We start from the raw sequence: 25,454 nt of genomic DNA on the forward strand, positions 1-25,454 counted from the left end.
AGAAGAAGAAAGAAAGAAAGAAAGAAAGAAAGAAAGGGGGGAAGGGACAGGAACAGAGGAAGGAAGCAAGGAAACTTATGAAAGGGGAGAGTAAGAGAGGAAGGACTGAAGGAAGGGAGGGAGGGAAGAAGGTAGGAAGGAGAAAGAAAAGAAGAAATAGAGGAAGGGAAGGTAAAAGAGAGAAAGAAAAAGAGCAAGAAAGAAAGCAAGAAAGAGAGAAAGAAAGAATGAAAGAGAAATAAAAATAGAGAGGGGGAATGAAAGAAATGGAAGGAGGGAAGGAAGGAGAGAAAGAAAGAGAAAGAAAGAAAGCAAGAGAAAGAAAAAAAGAATGAAAGAGCAAGAGAGCAAGAGAGAAAGAGAAAGAGAGAAAGAAAGAAAGAAAGAAAGAAAGAAAGAAAGGCAACTTCAAAGAAAGGCTCACTGAGCATCTCTCACTCTCTCTCTCTTTCTATCCCTCTTTCTTTCTCTCTCTTCCTTTCTATCTCTCCTCTTCCTTTCTCTCTCCTCTCTCTCCCCCTCTCTTTCTACCCTCCTTTCTCTTCCTTCCTTCTCTCCCTCCCTCCCCTCCCTCCTTCCTTCCTCTCCATTTCTCTTTCCCTCCCTCTCTTTCCCTTTTCTTTCTTTTGGTCCACTTCTCTCTCTCTCCGCTTCTCCACTTGCCTCCCCCTCGCGCCTCGCCCTTCCCACCCGGCCACCCGCGCGCGCTTACCAGCAGCAGGAATTCAAGTAAGCCCAAAAGAAGCCATTGGCTCCGGGCGGCGTTCATGGCCCCCCCGAACCCCCAGCCCAGCTGGAGCTCCCTCTCACCGCCGCCATCTCCCTGCGACTGCCTGCGGCCGCTGCAGCCCCCCCCCTCCCACCGGGCCACAAAGGACATTTGCCGCCGACGCCAGTGAAGCTTCAGCTGGGCGGGGCGCTGCTGGTACTTCCCCTCCTGGGGCTCCCGCTCGCAGCTGTCCCCCGGCTTCTGCTCGATGCCGCGGTTTTCGGCGCTGTCCTGCTGTGCCCCAAAGACGGAAGGCGGGAAAAAGGCGAGAAGAATGGAGCTCTCCTTCTTCCTGCCTTCCGTCTTTGGGGCCCAGCAGGACAGCGCCGAAAACCGTGGCATCGAGCAGGAGCCAGGGGACAGCTGCGAGCGGGAGCTCAGTGCTAGGAGCCCTGTCTGCGAGCCAGATACGGCCATCAAAAGAGCCATATCTGGCTCGCGAGCCATAGGTTCCCGACCCCTGGTCTAAGGCATTGGGGCATTAAAAGAAAACAGAAAAAGGAGATGTTACTTAAACAGGAGTAGGAGAGAGAGCAGGGAGGTAAAAATGTCAAGAAGGAAGTTGTGACATTTAATCCCCAGCCCAGCGAGTGCAGTACTGATTCAGAGGTGGTTATCTCACTGCTGCAATGGCCATCTTGTCATTTTTTAAACAGGATCAAATATCACAAAGGTAAAATAAATGTCATAAGAAGGATAAAAGTAAAAGATGAAGGTTGGCCTAAATTCCACTTCATCAAGGTAGTCAACAACAATGTCAATGGATTGAGGGGGGGAAATCAGAAAGAGAAATATACTGTTTCTCTTATTATTTTTGTAAATAAGTCAGGCAGCGAAGATACCTGATATTTCTTCCCCTTCTTATTTCCCCCCAAGCAACCCTATGAATGGGTTGGGTTGGGAATGACTGACCCAGACAGCTTTCATGGTTAAAGAGAGAAAGTCACGCAGCCAGCATTCATGGCTAAACAGTCTCCTAGTTTCTAGCCTGGTGCTGATAAGTCCTGAGAGGGCTTAGAACTAAGGCAGACACACTACTACAGGCTAACAAGTTTATTAAGCTCAGTAACAATGCTAAGAGTAAAAGTGCCAGTCGAACAGTTTAGTGCGGCTCGCTTTGGCTTACGGAGAGTGGCAAAGTCAGCACCTCTGACAGCTCTTTATATAGTCACGCCAGAACACCGGCCGGCTTCAACTGTTGACTTGAGGGAAGCCTGGACACAGCAGGTGCCATAACCTCTGGCCCAAACTAGCTCTCCTGTTTTCTCCCCGAAGACAAATCTAATAAAATGACATTGAAGAAAGCTAGAGACATTGAGTAGAGACAGTTTGACATATTAGTGAAGGTAGATCCACAGCTAACATTGGAACACCGTCTTTCGGCTGTGGCGAGGGGGGCGTTTGCCCAGGTTTGCCTGGTGCACCAGTTGCGGCCCTATTTGGACAGGGAGTCATTGCTCACAGTCGCTCATGCCCTCATCACCTTGAGGTTCGACCACTGCAACGTTCTCTACATGGGGCTACCTTTGAAAAGTGTTCGGAAACTTCAGATCGTGCAGAATGCGGCCGCGAGAGCTATCGTGGGGCTTCCCAGATTCGCCCACATTTCACCAACACTCCGTGGCTTGCAGTGGCTGCTGATCAGTTTCCGGTCACAAATCAAAGTGTTGGTAATGACCTTTAAAGCCCTACATGGCATCGGACCAGAATACCTCTGGAACCGCCTTCTACCGCACGAATCCCAGCGACCGATAGGGTCCCACAGAGTTGGCCTTCTCCAGGTCCCGTCAACTAAAAAATGTCGTTTGGCGGGCCCCAGGGGAAGAGCCTTCTCTGTTGCGGCCCCGGCCCTCTAGAATCAACTCCCCCCAGAGATTAGAATTGCCCCCATCATCCTTGTCTTTCGCAAATTACTTAAGACCCACCTGTCTCGCCAGGCATGGGGGAACTGAGACACCTTCCCCAGGCTTTTATATTTTATGTTTGGTATGCGTGTGCTGCATGGTTTTAAATGATGGGGTTTTAGATGTTTTTAATATTAGATTTGTTTCATTGTAATATTGTTTTATTATTGTTGTGAGCCACCCCGAGTCTTCGGAGAGGGACGGCATACAAATCTAAAAAAAAATTATTATTATTATTATTATTATTATTATTATTAATTAGAGCTGGGCATTATAGCCCATGGGCTACATCTCGCACATGGCCAATCTCAGTCCAGCCTTCAGCTTTGTTAGCCATGAGGCATTACCAGTGATGGGGGCGGGGTGATGGCATCAACATTTATTTATTTATTTATTTATTTATTTATTTAATTTATTATTTGGATTTGTATGCCGCCCCTCTCCGAAGACTCGGGGCGGCTCACAACAAGTGAAACAAATCATAAATAATCCAATTAATTAAAATATTTAAAGATTTAAAAAATCCCATGTACTAACAGACACACACACAAGCATACCATGTATAAATTAAACGTGCCCAGGGGGAGATGTTTCAATTCCCCCATGCCTGACGGCAAAGGTGGGTTTTAAGGAGTTTACGGAAGGCAGGAAGAGTAGGGGCAGTTCTAATCTCTGGGGGGAGTTGGTTCCAGAGAGCCGGTGCCGTCACAGAGAAGGCTCTTCCCCTGGGGCCCGCCAACCGACATTGTTTAGTTGACGGGACCCGGAGAAGGCTCACTCTGTGAGACCTAATCGGTCGCTGGGATTTGTGGGGCAGGAGGCGGTCTCGGAGATATTCTGGTCCGATGCCATGAAGGGCTTTAAAGCAAGGATCGACAAACCCAGGCGCCTGGTCGCCAGTGGCGCCTAGAAAATGTTGTCTGGCGCCTAGAAAATGTTGCCTGCTGTACTGTATGTATACAGCAGTGTTTTTCAACCGGTGTGCCGCGGCACACCAGTGTGCCGCGAGACATGGCCAGGTGTGCCGCGAGGTGGCTCCTGCAAGTGGGAGCTCCAGGGCTGAGGCTTCAGCCCTGGAGCTCCCACTTGCAGAAGCCGCCCCCCGGCTATTGCCCGCCGCCGCCGCTACCCGCGCACCCCAAAATACCCCCCCTGCGTGCCCTTTTCCATGGGCGCGCAGTCCCCATTCCCCTGCCTGCCTGGGGGGGGGGCGGGGGCGGGGAGGCGCCGGCAGTAGAAGGCGCAGCCCCCGCCCGCCCGATCCGCTCCCTCTCCTCCTCTTCCGCTGAAAGAAACGCGCGGAAGCTGCCTGCTTGAGCCTCGCGTTGCTCCACCCCGCTTCATCCTGCTTGTCATCCTCCGTTGCCAGGAAAGCCGGGTTTGTTTTCCGTGAAAGCAGCGCGCCTTTTAACACGCTGCTTTCCTGCACCAGCGACGTTTGGCTGCCGGGGGGGCGGGGAGGAGAAAATCCTCCCCCCCCCCAGGAGCAGCAAAAGCCTAAGCGGTGGGGTGCGCCGTTTGCCTTCCGGCTCAGTCGCAGAGGCTTTTGCTGCTTGTGGAGGGGGGGGGGTTGGCGGTGCCGATGCCAAATGCTTTCCCTCCGCGGTGGGGGTGCAGGGCAGGCGCAGTCAGCCCCAGGAGACAAAGATGGAATGAGAGAAAGGAAAGAGAGAGAAAGGGAGGGAGAGAAAGAAAAAGTGAGAGATAGAAAGGATAGAGAGAAAGGGAATGAGAGAAAGGAAAGAGAGAGAAAGAGAGGGGGAGAAGGAAAGAGTGAGAGATAGAAAGGATAGAGAGAAAGAGGGAATGGAAAGAGAGAGAAAGGGAGGGAGAGAAGGAAAGAGTGAGAGATAGAAAGGATAGAGAGAAAGAGGGAATGAGAGAAAGGAAAGAGAGAGAGAGAGAGAAAATAAGAGAGAGAGAGCAACAGAGAGAGAAAGAACAAGAGAGAGAAAGCATGAGAGAGAGAAAGAACAAGAGAGAGAGAGAAAATAAGAGAACAAGAGAGAGAAAAAGATAGCAAGAGAGAGAGAAAGCAAGACAGATAGGGAGAGGAAAGGAGAGTGAGAGAAATGAGAACAAAAAGGGGAGAAAAAAGGAGAAATGAGAAAATGATTGAGGCAGAGAATGAGAGGAGAGTGAAACAAAAGAGAGAGAGAGGTGATTCTTGAAGCATATGGTAAAAAGCACCCAAATAATAAGAAAACCCCCCCAGCCCACACCTGTTTTTGAAAAGGATAAAAGAGAAAAAAACCCCAGCCCTCAACTGGTTTTGGAAATGGTTGGAGTGTGTATACATACACACACATAAGGGGGGGAGAGAGACAGGGATGGAAAAAGAGGAGAAGTGAGAGGGAGAAGGAATGAGGGAAAAAGGGAGGAAGAGAGAGAAATGAGAAACACGAGAGAGAAAAGGGGGAAAGACAGGAGAAGTACCCAGAAATGAGACAGTGGTATAAATTTCAGGAGGGATGATTGATGATTGACTGTATTTATAAGGGGATGTTACATGGGATTGTATATATGAGGGGGTTATTTATGTATGTATGTATGTATGTATGTATGTATGTATGTATTTATTATTTATTTATTTATTACATTTGTGTCATTTTGGTTGGTGGTGTGCCCCAGGATTTTGTAAATGTAAAAAATGTGCCGTGGCTCAAAAAAGGTTGAAAATCACTGGTATACAGTATATTTTTCCCGCCTTGTGTTTACGCCCAGAAATGGTACATCTTGGCTTCCGTAGCTCCGCCCATCAACCTCGGAGCGAGCTGCTTTCCCAGCGTCCCCTGCGCTTGCGTGCGTCTCTCCCTCCCCCCCTTGCCTCCATTCCGCCTCCTACTCGAACCCCTTCACTCCCCCCCACCGCACACAGACGCTCCGATCTTGGCCGCTCACCCGCCTTCGGAGAGAAGCGGAAGCCCCTCCCCTCCCGGCGTGAGGTTTTGTTCATTCCTCCTCCGGCCGCGTGCGCGGTGACTTCCGACCAGTAACCCCTCCTCCCCCCTCCCCCCCTCACCCGCGTCCCGGTCTCCCTTTCCTTCTTCTCTGTTTCGGATTCTGACTAACGGTCTCCCCTCGGATCCCGACGGGAGTACAGCAGAGCCGGCTCGGCGGAGCCAGGCCTGCGCCAGGGGGGAGGGGGTGAAAGCGATGTCAGGTGGAGACTCGGCAAAAAACCAAGTTTGCTTAAAAAAAATTCTGGCTCCTAAATTTTTTGGCTGGCTCCTAGATTCTGAACAACTTTGTCGACCCCTGCTTTAAAGGTCATAACCAACACTTTGAATTGTGACCGGAAATTGATCGGCAGCCAATGCAGACTGCGGAGTGATGGTGAAACATGGGCATACCTAGGTAAGCCCATGACTGCTCTCGCAGCTGCATTCTGCACGATCTGAAGTTTCCGAACACTTTTCAAAGATAGCCCCATGTAGAGAGCATTACAGTAGTCGAACCTTGAGGTGATAAGGGCATGAGTGACTGTGAGCAATGAGTCCCGGTCCAGATAGGGCCGCAACTGGTGCACCAGGCGAACCTGGGCAAATGCCCCCCTCGCCACAGCTGACAGATGGTTTTCTAATGTGAGCTGTGGATCGAGGAGGACGCCCAAGTTGCGGACCCTCTCTGAGGGGGTCAATAATTCCCCCCCCAGGGTAATGGACGGACAGATGGGATTGTCCTTGGGAGGCAAAACCCACAGCCACTCCGTCTTATCCGGGTTGAGCTTGAGTCTGTTGACACCCATCCAGGCCCCAACAGCCTCCAGGCACCGGCACATCACTTCCACCGCTTCGTTGACTGGGCATGGGGTAGAGATGTAAAGCTGGGTATCATCGGCATATTGATGATACCTCATCCCATGTCCTTGGATGATCTCACCCAGAGGTTTCATGTAGATGTTAAATAGCAAGGGAGAGAGGACCGACCCCTGAGGCACCCCCCAAGGGAGAGATCTCGGAGCCGACTTCTGACCCCCCACTAACACCGACTGCAACCGGCCAGAGAGGTAGGAGGAGAACCACTGGAAAACAGTGCCTCCCAGCCCCAACCCCTCCAACCGGTGCCGAAGGATACCTTGGTCGATGGTATCGAAAGCCGCTGAGAGATCGAGGAGCACCAGGACAGAGGATAAACCCCTGTCCCGGGCCCGCCAGAGATCATCCATCAACGCGACCAAAGCGGTTTCCGTGCTGTAACCAGGCCTGAAACCCGACTGCTGGGGACCTAGATAATAGGCTTCTTCCAAGGACCGCTGGAGCTGGAGTGCCACCACCTTCTCAACAACCTTCCCCATAAAGGGAGGGTTGGAGACTGGACGATAGTTATTAAGTACGGCTGGGTCCAGGGAAGGCTTCTTGAGGAGGGGGCGCACGAGCGCTTCTTTATAGAGTGTTGGAAAAACTCCCCTCCCCAAGGAAGCGTTGGTAATCTCCTGGGCCCAGCTCCGTGTCACCTCCCTGCTGGCCGAGACCAACCAGGAGGGACACGGATCCAGTAGACAGGTGGCAGAACTCACAGCTCCAATGGCCTTGTCCACTTCATCAGGTGTCACCAGATCAAACTCTTCCCAGACAGGTGGACAAGTACGTGCCCCGTCACCTCGACTGACTCATTGTCAGTCGACTCTGTTTTACAATTGGAGTCGAGGTCGGCCCGGATCTGAGCGACTTTATCAGCGAAAAACGTGTTAAAATCCTCGGCACTGCTCTGTAAGGGCACCCAACTCCCCCCTGGTTAAGAAGGGAGCGGGTCACCCTAAACAGAGCGGCCGGGCGGGATTCCGCTGATGCAATCAAGGCGGCATGGTACGCACATCTTGTAGCCTTGAGCGCCACTTTGTAAGTCTTAATAAAAGCTCTTACAAGTGTTCGGTCAGATTCAGACCTACTCTTCCTCCATCGCTTCTCTAGACGTCTCTTTTGCCGTTTCAACTCCCGGAGCTCCTCGTTGAACCATGGAGCTCTATGGGGTCTAGCGCCACGGAGAGGTCGCAAAGGCGCAATCCGGTCAAAGAGCCTCCGCTGTAGCCTTGTTCCAGGCCTCCGCAAGAAACTCCACCGAACTGTGGACGAGTGCCTCTGGAATAACCCCAAGCGCCGTCTGAAAGCCCACTGGGTCCATCAGGCGTCTGGGGCGGAATATCTTAATTGGTTCCGCCTCCCTGCGGGGAAGTATTGGAGCCAGGAAGTCAAGCCGTAGTAGGAAATGGTCTGACCATGACAAAGGCAATGCTTCTAAGCCCCTTAGTCTCAGACCATTACTCAATTGCTCGGAAAGGAATACCAAGTCAGGTGCGTGCCCTCCCTCGTGAGTCGGACCCTGTACTACTTGAGTCAGGTCCATGGCTGTCATGGTGGCCATGAACTCCTGTGCCAACCCAGAGGTTTTGCCGAGTGACGGCAGGTTGAAGTCTCCCAGGACAGTAAGTCCGGGGAACTCCACCGCCAACCCGGCTACCTCCTCGAGTAGCACAGGCAGGGCTTTTGACACGCAGCTGGGAGGCAGGTACGTGAGAAATAAGCCCACCTGAACCCCTAAGTCCAACTTCATCAAGAGAGACTCGCAACCCGCAATTTCCGGAGCAATGAGTCTACGTAGGCAAAGGCTCTCCCTGGCTATAACAGCCACTCCTCCCCCCCTTCCCTGGGGTCGAGGTTGATGCCATATCTGAAACCCGGCTGGGCAGATTTTAGAGAGAGGAACACCTCCCTCTGGGCCCAGCCAGGTTTCAGTAATACATGCCAGGTCGGCCTCCTCATCCAGGATCAGATCCCGGATGAGGAGAGCTTTATTTACCACCGACCTGGCATTGAACAGCAGCAACCTGAGCCCAGGGCCAGAGTTACACTCGTCACCAGTACCCAAGATTGGGCTCACAGAGCCAGAACAAGGGATCGTTATTAAGCAACGATCCTTCATTCCCCTGGAACGGCTAACTCTGTGGCCCCCGCCATATCTGCCTCTCCCCAGCAACACTGGAATATTCCAACCCTCTGCAACCCCAGAGATCGGTGCCCCTTCCTCTCCTGTCTCCCGAGCGTCAGGTGGGCCAAATCTGTCATTCATGCTATTTTCATTCATCTCATGCATACCATAACCCCACCCACTCCAACCATCACACTCACACCAATCATTCATCCTATGCACAATATTACATACACCCCAGTCATCCATTCATTAAGAAACCCCCCAATAATATTAAGATTAAATTAATAATAATCAAAATAGATTAACTTGATTATTAAAATACAATAAGAAGAAATATCTAAATTTATCAAATTTAAAAAACTATAGTTCTTAATTGGAAGTTCTGGATTGTAACAGTGTTCAGTGTCCCAGGGGAGTATCTCAACCTGGTTAAAAGGAAGGATCTCTTCTTGATGTTAGTCACCCCTTTTTCTAGCACTATGATGTCTCCCAGGTCTCTTCTCAGTCCCTCAGTTCCATCACCAGTCTCTTGGCTCTCATAGGACCCTCGCCCCTCGCTGGTCACTCCTCGGTGGCCTCCGATGACGTCGCTGATTTCCGAGCGACATTTCCAGTTCTCTGTCTGCCAGACCCCACTGCATGGCCTCCAAGAACTCTCTTTTCCACCTCGATATCGCTTCGACATCTCCCCCAGTCTCCATGTTCCTCTCATGGACCACCACCTCCTCCTCCTCGACAGCAATATCCAGTCTAATCTTTCCATGCAGGTCTTTTCACCCCGTAGAGCCTCCGACGCTTGGGCGCTCCCACCAAGCAGCTCACAAGCATCCTTAGTTCATGGGGGGGGGGGGGAGTCGTTCCAGCAGCATCACCTCCAACCAGCGTCACCTTCACCTCTCGGTCCCGTCTCTCCTCGTTCTCTCCTCCCTTCAAGGCTCCGCTTTTCTCAGTATCAATCTCCCCCCAGTCTTAGCTACAGCCTCCCGGTGTAATCAAGGGGAACCGCCATTTCCCCGCAGCCCAGCTGCTTCCTCCACAAATCTCCACGGCTGAGATGGATTGAAACAAACGCCACGGAGCAGGGTGCAGCAAGATCTTCCCCCGCTTAATAAAAACAATCTCTGCTGAGCTCAGACAGCAGGCAGCGTGCTGCGGGGCTGTGAACAACAAGCTGTAAACAAGCTGTAAACAACAGGCAGCTCGACCAAATCCCATGGCCGTCGTTTCCAGAGCCCAGCCGACTGAGCCAAAAACTCTGGGGGCAGAGAAAACACGGAGCACTAAGCAGCAGAAAATAAGGGTCCTTCTGAGCAGCAACTGCTCACCTTCCAAACCTGCAGAACCCCAAGTCCAATTTAGCTCCAATTTCCCATATTTTTGGTGTTATTTTGCCGTAGTCCGGAGGAGCAGCAACATCGCCTTCCTCCTTCCTCCCCCACTGTTCTTTAATCTTTTATGATGTTTTTAAATGTATTTTCTACATCCTGTTGTAAGCCGCCCAGAGTCCTTCAGGAGCTGGGTGGCATAGAAATACAATAAATTAAATGAAATTAAACTAAATCAGTGTGGTGTCAGCAGGCGGTTGGATAGTGGTACAACAAAAGTGGCATGACACGGAGGTAGTGGGGACAGGGTAAGATAGTGGCCTGGGTTAAGGCATGAGTTTAGAAATTGGAATATTGTGAACTGTAGTCCAGCCTTAGGTCCAAAGCCAGTTGGATGACTCCATTGGGCTAGTTACTCTCTCTCAGAAGATCTTAGTCTTTCAATATGTTGATTTTCACAACCACTTTGTGTACTTCTCTTTGCATCACACATTCTTGGCATATCATTTGATATCAGCAACTTATTTTCACATGCCAACCAACAGTTTTCTTACATTATCACCATGATTTTTATACATTTTTATACATTTATCGTTCCTGAATACATTAAAATAACCAAGAGTACATAATTCCTTATTTCATTCCCTACTTGGTGTTCAACTATTCATTAAGAATTCAATTAATTCTCACCACATTATACTCTTATCGCATTCTGCAACCAACTTTCAACTCAATACTTATGTAAAACATTCCATAATTCAAGCCCATTCACACTATCATACACTTTCTCTGAATCAACAACTGTACAATAAATGTTCCCTTCATATTCATAAATTCTTAAGTTACTTTATAAAGAACTAAAATTATATCTGCATTCCTCCTGCCTGGCATAAAACCACACTGCAGTTCCTAAATTTTACTCAGTGTCACTTTGCATACCCTTTCTATCAGAATATATTTTCCCAGAACCAGACAACAAATTAATCTCCTTTCAGTTTTTACATTCCTCTTTTCCTTTGAATAGTGGAACAATAATGGAATTCTTTCAATCATCAAACAGATTTAGTTTTCATACATATGTTAAATTATTTATATAGCCTCTTCACTAACAAACTACATTGCTGTTTTAGTATTTCCTCAATCATACCATCTATACCTGCCGTTACCCTTCCGCAGTCTTACAGAACTTTTTCTAAGCAAATACTCAGAAATCATTATTTTAAAACATTCATTCATTGAAAGATTTATAACAGAAAATAACCTACAACTGCTTCTGGGGAGCTGCAAAATTCCAAGCAAATCTGAAATTCTCAAGGATCTTGATGTTAAAATAGAACTTATTTTTTCAGAGCACTTCTTTTAATTAGTAACTGCATTCTTGTTTTCATTGTTCATATAGAACATTTAAGAAAAAATGGATGTGGAACAAAATAACCATCATGATGGAATTATATAAAAAAACAACTTACTATGTTGCCAACTCTGATACTAAGACTAAAGCTTCCACTTGAGAATTTTTCACCAACTTTAAAAAGATTCTAATTAAAATATTCTTATGCAGCTCAGCTAGTTTTGTAAACCTGCCCCATTATATTGCTATCTGTTAAGCTCAAAATCTTGAAGTGGCATACAGAAAGTTATGTGTGTGTGTATGAATATTAACAGGCTCAGACTCAACCTCAACAAGATGAAGTAGCTGTGGGTTCTGCCTGCCAAGGACATTGTCATCCATCCGTCCATCACTCGGGGGGGGGAGGACTTTTGAACTTGGGCATCCTCCACGATTTAGTTGACTTTGGAACATCATATTTCGGCTATGGCGAGGGGGATGTTTGCCCAAGTTCTCCTGGTGCACAAGTTGCAGTCCTATTTGGACAGGGAGTCTCTACTCATAGTCACTCATGGCCTTATCACCTCGAGGTTCGACTACTGCAATGCTTTCTACATGGGGCTACCTTTGAAGAGTATTCGGAAACTACAAATTGTACAGAATGCTGCAGCTGAGCAGTCATGGGCTCCCAAGGCATGCCCATGTTTCCCCAGCACTCTGTGGACTGCATTGGCTGCCGATTGGTTTCCGAACACGATTCAAAGTTTGGGTTATGACCTATAAAGACCTACATGGCATCAGACCAAATTACTTGTGGGACTGCCTTCTGCCACACGAATCCCAGTGATTAGTCAGGTCCCACAGAGTCAACCTTCTCCAGGTCCTGTCAACTAGACAATGTTGCTTGGCAGGACCTAGGGGAAAAGCCTTCTCTGTAGGGGGCCCGGCCCTCGGGAATCAACTCCCCCCAGATTCGTACTGCCCCCACCCTTCTCGTCTTCTGTAAAAACTTGAAAATCCATCTATGCCACCAGGCTTGGGGTCACTAGAATCTAGCTACTGGCCGATGAGTGTGATATATGCTTGTTGTTGAATGTGAATGAATAATTTTTAACGTTCCAGGGTTTTTAGAGTAGTTAATTACATTAATTGGATTTTAGATTTTGATATTGTGTACTGGTTTTTATTATGTTGTGAGCCGCTCCGAGTCCTCGGAGAGGGGTGGCATACAAATCCAATTAATAAATATATATGTGTGTATGTATGTGTATGTTTGTGTATATGTATATTTCATAATAGTTTTCAACTATTATGTTGAAATAACAAGATGTTCAATAAATTAAGACTATCAGCTAAAAAATTATGTGAGTAACAGATTTTACTATGTTACATAGTACAGATAATACTATGTATTAACACTGTTTAGGATTTGAATGTAAAAATGTGACTTAGATTGTACACTGTTGAATATAACCTGCAAGAAATCTCTCAAAGAAGTTGCTGCCTTGAACAGCTCCTCAAAGATGATCATGAATGGGTGCCCGAGGCTTAACAGAAAAACTCCACTTCCTCACAGATTCCCACTTCCTCAAAGGTTCCAATAAAAAATAGATTCAAACAAAATGATTAATATGCAAGATTGTTTGTAAAAAAAAGGCTTATCATAAAATGACTTCACTGATTTTTCTTCCAACCAGCTTAAATAAGTATTATTTATAATATTTCTAAATATCAGAACATCCTTTGCAGTAACTGAGAAAATCAAGCACGTTATTAAGATTGGAAAAATATCTCTAGAATTCAAATATTTAACATTCAATGTTTTTTTTAAAAAAAAATGTTAATAATTTGTTCAAACATTTAAGCAATTAATAAGTAAAAAGTAATTTATGGCAAAATTCCTAGAATTCTCAACTGAATTGTTATAAGCAAAAACTGAAGTTTTAAGTATGTCCTATTATTAACAAATAAAAATTATTTCATGTTTTCCGAATGGCAGCAGAAGTTGAGTATCCTCCAACATTAACTTCTGAGGATATTTTTTTTTTGCACTCATTTTTCTGCATGCAGCAAATATTTTGGAATATAACATTTTAGGTTATTTCTTCATTGGAAATAAAAATTCTATTGAAACTACTACTCAAATGTTCTTAATAATTCTGATTAATCACTGATTACATTCAAAAAACAATATTTAAAAGTATCACATACTATAAAATAAATTGTGCAGTACTGTACATATTATTTTCTACTGATTAGACTTCACTCCTAATTGGTATTCCACATTTATAGTTTCCCAGAGAATTGCTTGTGTCACAGCTATGGCATCCTTAAATAATACCAAAAATTATCATGAGGTGCCCAGAGTTGCTCAAGGTGGCTATATAAATCTTTTTCATACATACATACATACATACATACATACATACATACATACATACATACATATATACATACATTGTTACACAACTTTTCAACCATTAAATATTGGACTAACAACATTAAACAATGTTCTTTCTACTTACCATGTAATTTTTTTGCCACTTCACGGAAGAAAGGGTGCAATATATTTGGGCTTTTTATTGCTTTTGTAGAAAGTGCTCTTTACCTTTTTTTCAATGTTTGTACATAAGAGAAAAAAAACAAAAGCAAAAACAGTTTTCCAGGTGGGGAAAAAATCACACTGTTGTTGTGGTTGATTTCCTCAGGATGGTCTTTTGGGGTTTTGGTGCAGTTGGTGGAGGCACAGTTGCAGGTCTGAGAGAGGGAAAACTATTACTGGGACATATGCCCACCCCTCCATTTTCTAATGTGGGAGGAGGAAGTGGTGAAGGAGGTGGTGGCAAGGGAGGACACTGTTGAGGAGGTTTTCCTGGGATGTGAGTAGATTCATTGTGCAAATGAACCTCCCTGTTTTTAATATTATACCGCACGTCGCAATCAGCACAATAGCCATGGTACTGCACCTTTTCATTAAATCGTACCCGTTCCCGTGTTCCAGCCTGAGGACATCTGTCTTTCTCAGTTCTGTGCGTAAGAGGTTGCATCGGAACTTTGTCCAAATTATTATTTGATATACCATATGTATCTCCATTTGGAATTTTATTAGGTCCGCCTGGTAAGCCTCCATTTCGTAGCAGAGTCCCATTAGTCTTTACAGGATTGGCAGAGATAACTGGCCTGTGGGTATCTTCACACTTTACTGGAGTAAGCCGCGGAGGAGGTGGTGGGGGATTAGGCTTCCTTAATACTGTTAGAATAGCAGATGGATGGAGCGGAGCCCTGTTGAGTGGGGCACTGCCTTGAACTTTTATTTTTTCCAAACTTGATGCTGTTGTGCTACTTGAACTGCTATTCAACGTGTCTGTTTTTGAGCTGTCAGTCATCTCATCTTCCAACTGCAGGTCAGAAGTGAGGGTATCAATCTGGTCAACGACCTGCATGAAAATCAAATACAAATAATGGTAAGGATTTATGCGAATTAAAAACAGTAGAATTTGCTGTAATCCATACATCAATAAAGGGTCATTTGATATAAATGCATTAAGGACACAGAAAAAATAGGAAAGAGTCTATCTTTTATGTTCCTTGATGTAAATAAGACCCTTTACATTTGAATTATATTAGAATGGCAACCACAACATGAAGCTTAAGAGAGTATCTTTAGAGCAACCTGCAGTAAATGGTACATCAGGAAATGTTTGAAGAATTAGACAAAAAGTTGTCCAACTCACTTAATATTAACACGTTTTAAATAAAGAAACACTGGTTAAAACACTTGTAAAGAGAAGGGAAGAAATGGAGAAGTTAAAAATATGGAAAAACTAACAAACTGAATGTAGATGTAAAAAATTAATGTCAAAGTAGTAATTTTGAAATGTAAAATAGAATTTATAGAGACCTGGAAAGAAATTCAGATAATCTGACACTTAAGTTGAGAAAGAAGAAATTTTTCTTGAAATTCAAAGCAATTCCTAGAGCATTCTGGAATTTTGGATTGAATGGAAAGGGGGAAATTAGTACAATTTATAGAATAAACACAAGATTTATGGAATTAAGAAATGTTCCAAGGGTTGTACTATAATTTTTTTTCTGAAAAACACAACCATATTCTGCAACAGAATTTTAACACAAGATTGAAATTTGATGATAGAGATATAATTGTGTTTAAAGAAATTTTAATTAGAATACTGTGTAATAGAAAAGAGTATTTCTTTCTTACCGATAGACTTAAAGAGAAAAAAGATTCCATTTTGATGGCGTAAACTGGAAGGAGTAAATTTTACTTTTAAAAAAAACTTAATTTAAAATATTTCATTTTAATTGAATTTTAGGAAGAAAGCAAGAGAATTTCCAGAAAAAATCAAAGAAGAACTGGCGACAATACAAATGGATGTGACAGATAAGACCAAAGCCTCCAAAGGTGCAACAGGAAAGTAAGAGAGATGATACTGATTTAGGTGCTACTGGTATTGAATTATAAAAAGATATGTTAAATTAGGGATGAATTACAGTAGTTATTCTTGGGGATAACTTCTGTGATAAACATGAATATTTTGTCTACAATTATGTTTTTGTTTTATACAATCTTGATAATTGATGCACCATTTATACAGTAGCAAAAGGATTAATTTAATTTTTATGGCAAAAGAAGTTAAATACTGGTCACTAAATAGGATAACCACTCAGTTATAACAGACCTGAAAAAAGGGGACTTATGACCAGTGTTCCCTCTAATTTTTTTCAGGTGTGGGCGGAAAAGTAGAGTGTCTGAGCGGCAGTCCCTTCGGGACTGGGCGGCATAAAACTCTAAATATTTTTTTTTTAAATGTGGGCGCAGGCTATTACGCATGCGCGAGTTCTGACATCCATAATTCGCTACCCCTCCTTTCTCTCTCTTCCTTCCTCTCTCATCTCTCTTTCCTTTCTCTCCCTCCCTCTTTCTATCCTTTCTATCACTCACTTTCTTTCCCTCCCTCCTTCATTTCCTATCTCTCATTCCCTCTTTCTCTCTATCCTTTCTATCTCTCACTCTTTCCTTCTCTCCCTCCCTTTCTGTCTCTTTCCTTTCTCTCATTCCCTCTTTCTCTCTATCCTTTCTATCTCTCACTCTTTCCTTCTCTCCCTCCCTTTCTGTCTCTTTCCTTTCTCTCATTCCCTCTTTCTCTCTATCCTTTCTATCTCTCACTCTTTCCTTCTCTCCCTCCCTTTCTCTCTTTCCTTTCTCTCATTCCCTCTTTCTCTCTATCCTTTCTATCTCTCGCTCCTTCGTTCTCTCCCTCCCTTTCTGTCTTTTTCCTTTCTCTCATTCCCTCTTTCTCTCTATCATTTCTATCTCTCACTCTTTCCTTCTCTCCCTCCCTTTCTCTCTCTTTCCTTTCTCTCATTCCCTCTTTGTCTCCTGAGGCTGCCTGCGCCTGCCCTGCACCCCCCACCGCAGAGGGAAAGCATTCGGCACCGGCACCCCCAACCCCCCTTCCAGGAGCAGCAAAAGCCTCAGCGACGGAACCGAAAGGCAAACGGCGCGCCCCATAGCTGAGGCTTTTGCTGCTCCTGGAGGGGCGGGTGCCGATGCTGAAAGGCAAACGGCGCGCTTTGTCGCTGAGGCATTTGCTGCTCCTGGAGGAGGCGGAATTTCTCCTCCCCGCCCCCCCGGCAGCCAAACGTCGCTGAGGCTTTCGGCATCGGCGCCCCCCTCCAGGAGCAGCAAAAGCCTCAGCGACGGAGTGCGCCGTTGGCCTTTCGGCATCGGCGCCCCCTCTCCAGGAGCAGCAAAAGAAAAGGTCCCGCGGAAAGGCGGGATGGGGGGTGCCGCCTCACAGCTGACCTTTTCTTCATGTTTTACGTGCACTCCGTCCGGCTGGAGCTTCCCTGGCGGCGGCAGGGTGTGAGCTTTGGCCCCGGAGGGAGGGAGGGTTGCCAGCGATAGCAGCGGCAAGGTGGTCAGCTGTGAGTCGGCTACTCCTGGTGCCGCTGCTGCCACCGCCAGGTAAGCTCTCCCCACGCACATTTAGTCATGGCGCACTTAGCTGCGTCTTTCAGTTTTTGAACCCTGCCCAGGAGCCAATCGCCAAAGATAGGCTTTTGCAAAAGGTAGGCGATTGGCTCCTGGGCAGGGTTCAAAAAACGAGCGCTGAGAGCTGCAGCTAAGCACGCTATGGCACATAACTCAGCTTACAGGGATCTATGCTTATGACCCAGAATTAAAAATCCCACCAGTAAGATCCCTTCCATAGTCAAGTGACCAAATTTTGGGCACATGGAAACACATCTATATTTATAGCAATTTGCAGCATTTTGTTGTTATGTTACAACATTTTATGATGATTTTGTTGAAACCTGGCACTTCTGACTTTTGACAAACCCACATTTATAACAAACCATTCATTTGCTTTACAATTATGGCATTCACTTTACAGCTACTACATTTGCTTAACAACGGACACACTCACAAAAAAGATTGTAAAACAGTTATGTCTTGTTACAATATGCAACCATAAGCCATTATGATTGTATGTTGAAGAGTTTAAAGTCATCACTCTACTCTATTTTGGAAACCTGGTACCTGATACTATGGTGTATTGCATCTTAGTAGCAGGGAAAGGAGAAATGCAATGGTTTGGAGATAAAACGACATAAGTGTACTGTTAATGAGAAATTCCCAAATTCATGGAACTCAAGCCTCTATCAATTTAATAAAGAAGTGTTTGCAAGACTTCTTGACACAAAGTTGAGCCAGATATACATTACTTTAGCTGTTCAACTGAGATAACAGAGGATGATAACTATGTGATTTCATCTTGAACTGGCAACAAAATTCCATGCATTTTTGTTGCCTAAATAAATACCATAAATAGTAGTTTACAATTGTTTGAACACAAAGGAAATGTAAACTTGTTCCATTTCTTAGCATTTCCTAGCATTTTAAAGTCAGCACATACTCCATTTATGACATAATTGTTCTACAGGTTTTGTCCACCATTATTGAATATACTTTGCTATAATTAATTTTATTGTAATAAAATTTCCATATACTGTACTGCATTTCTCTTGCAACAACTTAAATCATTTATGTTGCTTAAAACTGCTTGAAAATTCCAATCTTTTCACATTAAACTCATGAAAATTGCATTCAACAAAACATCAATTTGTAAGGGTGCTTTAGGATTTAAATTCTAAATTCAAAGACAAATAATAACCTAAAAATCAAGCTTTAACTGATTCTTTGTAAATCGGGTCTCCACCATTAGTGATCTGTGAAGCCAACCAAGCCAATTATTTTAGGCAGTTTTTGACAAACTGTTTTTGCAATCTCATATAGCAGAAAAACAGCAACGCTAACATTAATTGACCCAACATGTCCTTAAATCGTCAACTGGCAATGGTGTTGCAATCATTATACATAAGTCCTTTGAAATTTAGTTCAAAATAGAAAACTACGTTTTCAAAACATCATTCCAAGCGCCATTAGCAATTTCAATATGAGCAGAAGGTTATCATCCTATCGTTTCAGCTTAGTTTTGTACTAAATCAAATCTTGACTAGTGTCATTACTGGAAGGAATCTTCCCAAGGTCTACTAATGAGATATGATGTGGATCAGTCATACATAAAATAAACACACTATAAGTATTGTATATCACTAACTTAGTATCGTCCATATTAGATGTGTTAGTTTCTTTTCCAAAATTCTGACACAGAATGAACAAATCTGGGAATTAAGAGCCAGAGTCCAACAAGTGCTAATTGGAAATTTGGAGAGCTGTAATCAAACAAACATTCAAGACACAGATTGGGAAAGGCTGTTCTGCTATAAAGTCGCTACTTTCCAGTATAAGCAGAACGTTACCAAAAAATATGAATCCTTTAGGATCTAATGTAGGAATCGATTAGATATAGAGATAGTTATGGAGGGTTTTTTATAACTATGCATAATTACTTATTTGATTTGTAATACCGGTTTATTTCCTATGCAAAATTGTAAATGTTTATTTAATAATCTTATAATATTTTAAGTAACAATTATCAGAGTTCTTTTTTTCAAAATATTCATTTATCTTAACAATACAGTGTTCCCTCGATTTTCGCGGGGGATGTGTTCCAAGACCGCCCGCGAAAATCGAATTTCTGCGAAGTAGAGATGCGGAAATAAATACACTATTTTTGGCTATGAACAGTATCACAAGCCTTCCCTTAACACTTTAAACCCCTAAATTGCAATTTCCCACTCCCTTAGCAACCATTTAGATTATTACTCACCATGTTTATTTATTAAAGTTTATTAAAAAATATTTATTAAAGGCGGACAAAAGTTTGGCGATGACATATGACATCATCAGACGGGAAAAACCGTGGTATAGGAAAAAAAACCTGCAAAGTATTTTTTAATTAATATTTTTGAAAAACCGTGGTATAGACTTTTTGTGAAGTTCGAACCTGCGAAAATCGAGGGAACACTGTAGTTCTTAAATAAAGAGTTGTTAAAAGGAATATTTTTGTTGTATTCCCATTGTATTTTGTGCTAAAGTACAACAGATTCGGTAAAGTAGTTTGGCTATTTCTGTCTTGCATGCCTGTACATGCCTCTTATTATAACCATGTCAGCAAATGATTTAAGTGAATTGTGTTTTATCTTTGGAAAAATGATTGGATGACATTGCTTTTCATAAGTCAGTGTTCTGCGTTTGCAATGCCATCTAATTAACCTAGGTGAAACCGTTATATGACTTTGAAATTGAGACAATAAATATATGGCTTTAAAGTAAAATTTTAAGTTTCAAAAAATAAATAAAAGTAAAAAAGTATTCACCTTAGATATGACAAGTGGTTTTTAAATAAATAATCAGAAGACAATCTCTTCTGAGAGTATCCTTTATTCATTAAAGTATTAATTTGAAAAATAAAAGTACAATAATAAATATTATTTGAAATTCTAGATCCATGATGGTGAACCTATGGCATGCAGGCCAGAAGTGGAGAGAGCCATCTCTATAGCATGCGAGCCATCGCCTGTTGCTGTTCTGGATTCCGGCATGCTGGCTAGCTGGTCTTCACACGCACAGGAGAACCAGAAATCAGAAGAGCAGCTGCCTGGTGCACATGTGTGCGCCGGGGGCCGCTCTTCCAGTTTCTGGCACAAGCATTTGCACTGGCCACCTGGTTTTCCAGTTTCTGGTATGAATGTTCGCATGAAGACCAGCTATAACAAGATCATCTTCCTAGTTTGTGCATGTGCACTGGGTGGCTGCTCTTCCAGTTTCTGGTGCATGCATGCACACTGGCCAGATGGTCTTTGCATGCGCATGCATGCCAGAAATCGGAAAACCAGGTGGCCAGTGCAAATGCTCACATTCCTGGTTCAGCACTCAATGCCAAAAACATTTGCCAACATTATTCTAGATCCATCTATTCTGAGATAATCAAAACTATGCCCCTACTCTTCCTGCCTTCCGTAAACTCCTCAAAACCCACCTTTGCCGTCAGGCATGGGGGAATTAAATATCTCCCCCTGGGCACGTTTAATTTATACATGGTATGCTTGTGTGTGTGTCTGTTAGGATATGGGGTTTTTTAAATCTTTAAATATTTTAATTAATTGGATTATTTATGATTTGTTTTCACTTGTTGTGAGCCGCCCCGAGTCTTCAGAGAGGGGCGGCATACAAATCCAAATAATAAATAAATAAATAAATAAATAAATAAATAAATGTGCCTCCAAGCACAAGATGTTAAAAGTTTAGGAAAATCAACTGGATCACACTCCAATTCTCATAAATTATTAGCAAGGACAAGGACATTTTCATTCAAGTATAAAATTTATGAATGAAGGTCATGAACTATCTGAATGTCAATTTAAATAATGCATTTATTATCACTTATTTATATATTTTATCTTTTAGTTGTATTTAGTATCTGATACAATCACAATATTTTGTATCATTTTTACTTATTAAAATGAAAATTAAATGTATGATTATAAAAATAACTAGTTAAAAGTTCCTTTTAGTTTAATGGAATTATAAAATCCCCTTTTAGTTTTCTTGCTGTAAAATTAAAATTTCAATAAAACGCATATTTCATTTACTCAGATAAATTACAACATCTTGGTTTAAAACAGTTAATATAAAATACCTTTTATAATGTATCTCATTTTTTAGTCAAAAACTATCATTCAACAGGTGGAATGCATAGCAGCAACTATGACTACATTCAGACTTATAACAGATTGCCATACTGATTTAATAACACAAAGAACTTAAGTGCCAAAGCATTAAGAAGGTATGAATGAAGGCAAGGCTCATTTTCTTTCTGCTTGTAAATTTGATGTTTCATCTGCCATCCATTTGTCAAAGTGCTGTCTGAATAGTATAAACTGACTGGATTAATCTTTGTATGAAATCTACAAGATAAAAGTAATCATAACCCCCCAAAAATCATAAAAATATCCAAATAATTATTTATTGGATTTGTATGCCGCCCCTCTCCGTAGACTCAGGGCGGCTAACAACAGTGATAAAAAACAGCATGTAACAATCCAATACTAAAAAAACTAAAAAAATAATAAAAAAAACCTTATTATAAAACCAAACATACATACAAACATACCATGCGTAAATTGTAAAGGCCTAGGGGGAAAGAATATCTCAGTTCCCTCTTGCCTGATGGCAGAGGTGGGTTTTAAGAAGCTTACGAAAGGTGAGGGTGGGGGCAATTCTAATCTCTGGGGGGAGTTGATTCCAAAGGGCCGGGGCCGCCATAGAGAAGGCTCTTCCCCTGGGTCCCGCCAAATGACATTGTTTAGTTCAGCGTTTCCCAACCGGTGTGCCGCGGCACACTGGTGTGCCGCGAGACATGGCCAGGTGTGCCGCCAAGCTTCAGCTGGGCGGGGCGCTGCCGGTACTTCCGTCCTGGGGCTCCCTCTCGCAGCTGTCCCCCGCCTCCTGCTCGATGCCGCGGTTTTCGGCGCTCTCCTGCTGGGCCCCAAAGAAGGAAGGCAGGAAGAAGGAGAGCTCCGTTCTTCGCACCTTTTTCCCGCCTTCTTTCTTTGGGGCCCAGCAGGAGAGCGCCGAAAACCGTGGCATCGAGCAGGAGGCGGGGGACAGCTGCGAGCGGGAGCCCCAGGACGGAAGTACCGGCAGCGCCCTGCCCAGCTGGAGCTCCTCTGGCGTCGACGGCAAGTGTCCGATGGGAGCAGGGGGGGCCGCAGTGGCCGCAGGCAGTCGGGGGAGATGGCGGCGGCGAGAGGGATCGCTCTCTCTCTCTCTCTCTCTACGGCAAGTGTCCGATGGGAGCGGGGGGGCGCAGCGGCCGCAGGCAGTCGGGGGAGATGGCGGCGGCGAGAGGGATCGCTCTCTCTCTCTCTCTCTCTCGACGGCAAGTGTCCGATGGGAGCGGGGGGCTAGCCGCAGCGGCCGCAGGCAGTCGGGGGAGATGGCGGAGGCGAGAGGGATCGCTCTCTCTCTCTCTCTCTCGATGGCAAGTGTCCGATGGGAGCAGGGGGGGTGGCCGCAGCGGCCGCAGGCAGTTGGGGGAGATGGCGGAGGCGAGAGGGATCGCTCTCTCTCTCTCTCTACGGCAAGTGTCCGATGGGAGCGGGGGGTGGCCGCAGCGGCCGCAGGCAGTCGGGGGAGATGGCGGAGGCGAGAGGGATCGCTCTCTCTCTCTCTCTCTCTCTCGACGGCAAGTGTCCGATGGGAGCGGGGGGGTGGCCGCAGCGGCCGCAGGCAGTCGGGGGAGATGGCGGCGGCGAGAGGGATCGCTCTCTCTCTCTCTCTCAGCTGACTGCAAGTGGGAGCCCTGACGGTGGCGGTTGGACGTGCTGCTGGACGTCGTACATGCTGGCGCTGCGTGCCTGGCATATACGGTGTCCAGCACCACGTCCAGCTGCCGCCGTCAGGGCTCCCGCTTGCAGTCAGCTGAGAGAGAGAGAGAAAGAGAGACATATAAGAGGCAGAGAGAGAGAGAAAGAGAGACATAGCAAGAGAGGCAGAGAAAGAGAGACAGAGCAAGAAAGAGAGACAGCAAGAGAGGCAGAGAAAGAGAGATAGAGAAAGAGAGAGAGAAAGAGAGACATAGCAAGAGAGGCAGAGCGAGAAAAAGAAAGAGAGACATAGCAAGAGAAAAGGAGAGACTTAGCAAGAGAGGCACAGAGAGAGAGAGAAAGAGAAAGAAAGAGAGACATAGCAAGAGAGACAGAGAAAGAGAGATAGCAAGAGAGGCAAAGAGAAAGAAAGAGACATATAGCAAGACAGTGAAAGAGAGAGAGAGAGCAAGAGAGAGAGAAAAAAGCAAGAAAGAGATAGCAAGAGAGACAGAGAGAGAGAGCAAGGGAGAGAGAAAGACATAGAGGAAGGGAAGGAGGGAGAGAGAAAGAGAGCAAAAAAGAGAGGAAGAAAGAAAGAAAGAGGGATGGAGAGAGAGAATGAAGGGAAGGAAGGAAAAGAGAGAAAGAGGGAGAAATAGAGCAAAAGGGAGGAAGAGAGAGGGGTTTTTTGTCCAAACTTTTCTTTAGCCCCCCCCCCCCCCTTTCAGTGTTCCCCAGGATTTTGAAAATACGAATAATGTGCCGCGGCTCAAAAAAGGTTGGGAAACACTGGTTTAGTTGATGGGACCCAGAGAAGGCCCACTCTGTGGGACCTAACTGGTTGCTGGGATTCATGCAGCAGAAGGTGGTCCCTGAGATAATCTGGTCCGGTGCCATGAAGGGCTTTATAGGTCATAACCAATTGAATCCCAAAAATATTTCATGAGGGTTTTTGGAGGCATTTCAAATTTTGCTCTGTGGACTCCTGTTTCTGTCAAGTAAAAATAAAAAATAACAAAAACACAATGAAAAAAATCACGCTTATGTTTATATGTTTATATGAGAATAACGAATGGCAGAGTCTGAAACTAGACTTACTATATATGAATGGCAAAAATTATTTTCTGAGTTTCCATGAATGGAAGGAAATTAATTTTTTTTTCATGAAGCTTCTTTCCTGCTGCATAGAGGTAGTTGTATGTATAGAGATTTCAACATGTCTGCTTTATATCACTTTTAATATTTAAGAGACCAGCATTTGAAGTATCTTGTAAGCAGATTGTAAGCTGGCTGGGACCTTTCTGCCAGCTTCCCCAGTGATTTTGCTTGCTGGAAGTTGGAAGTAAGTTGTGTGGGAGATACTCGCTTAACAACCCACGATCCTTGCTTAAAAATAGCAACTGAGAGTCTGAGATTGCTTCAGGAATCAAAATGGAAGTGTGACAGCATGCTTTACAGCATCACTTGGTGATGGAAATTCTAAGCCCAATCATTGTTAAGGAAGTAGTGATACCTCGTCTTATGAACTTAATTGGTTCCGGGACGAGGTTTGTAAGGTGAAAAGTTTGTAAGACAAAACAATGTTTCCCATAGGAATCAATGGAAAAGCGATTAATGCGTGCAAGCCCAAAACTCACCTCTTTTACCAGCCAAAGTGCCCGTTTTTGCACTGCTGGGATTCCCCTGAGGCTCCCTCCATGGGAAACCCCAGCTCCAGACTTCCGTGTTTTTGTGATGCTTCAGGGGAATCCCAGCAGGGGAATCCCAGCAGCGCAAAAACAGGTGCTTCGCTGGCAATGGAAGTCCGGAGGTGGGGTTTCCCAGCGAGGGGAGTCTCAGCAAAATTGCAGCATCGCAAAAACACGGAGGTCCTCGAAACCCCACTTCCAGACTTCCGTGTTTTTGTGATGCTGTGATTTCGCTTAGGCTCCCCTCGCTGGGAAACCCCACCTCCAGACTTCCATTGCCAGCGAAGCGCCTGTTTTTGCACTGCTGGGATTCCCCTGCAGCATCGCAAAAACACGGAAGTCCAGAGGTGGTGTTTCCCATGGAGGGAAGCCTCAGGGGAATCCCAGCAGCGCAAAACCGGACGCTTCGCTAGCAACAGAAGTCCGGAGGTGGGGCATCCCAGTGGCGGCGGATTGGGTTTGTAAGGTGAAAATAGTTTGGAAGAAGAGGCAAAAAAATATTAAACTCCGGGTTTCTATCTCGAAAAGTTTGTATGACGAGGGGCTTTTAAGACGAAGTATCACTGTATAGATGTTCAGATTGTACAATAGAACAAAGAGTTGACATTCATGAAATATTTTCAGACTTCTGTAAGCTTCAAAATTATTTAATTTACTATGAAAGCATATTTTACCTACTACATCAAAAAGTTTTAAAGTGTCTTC

The 25,454-nt window shown here is 44.7% G+C and overlaps 1 protein-coding gene across 2 annotated transcripts in view; it reads right to left on the reverse strand.

Moving 5' to 3' along the window:
* Positions 1-25,454, reverse strand: part of PRR16 (proline rich 16) — a 110,432-nt gene that overhangs the window by 38,615 nt on the left and 46,363 nt on the right. For both annotated transcript variants that reach the window (XM_070736323.1, XM_070736325.1), the window contains exon 2: positions 13,785-14,696. In XM_070736323.1, coding sequence (XP_070592424.1) covers positions 13,938-14,696 — 759 coding nt within the window. In that variant the 3' untranslated portion in view covers positions 13,785-13,937. The remainder of the gene's footprint in view (positions 1-13,784; positions 14,697-25,454) is intronic.

Source organism: Erythrolamprus reginae, chromosome 2, assembly GCF_031021105.1.
Source record: "Erythrolamprus reginae isolate rEryReg1 chromosome 2, rEryReg1.hap1, whole genome shotgun sequence".
NCBI lineage: Eukaryota > Metazoa > Chordata > Lepidosauria > Squamata > Dipsadidae > Erythrolamprus > Erythrolamprus reginae.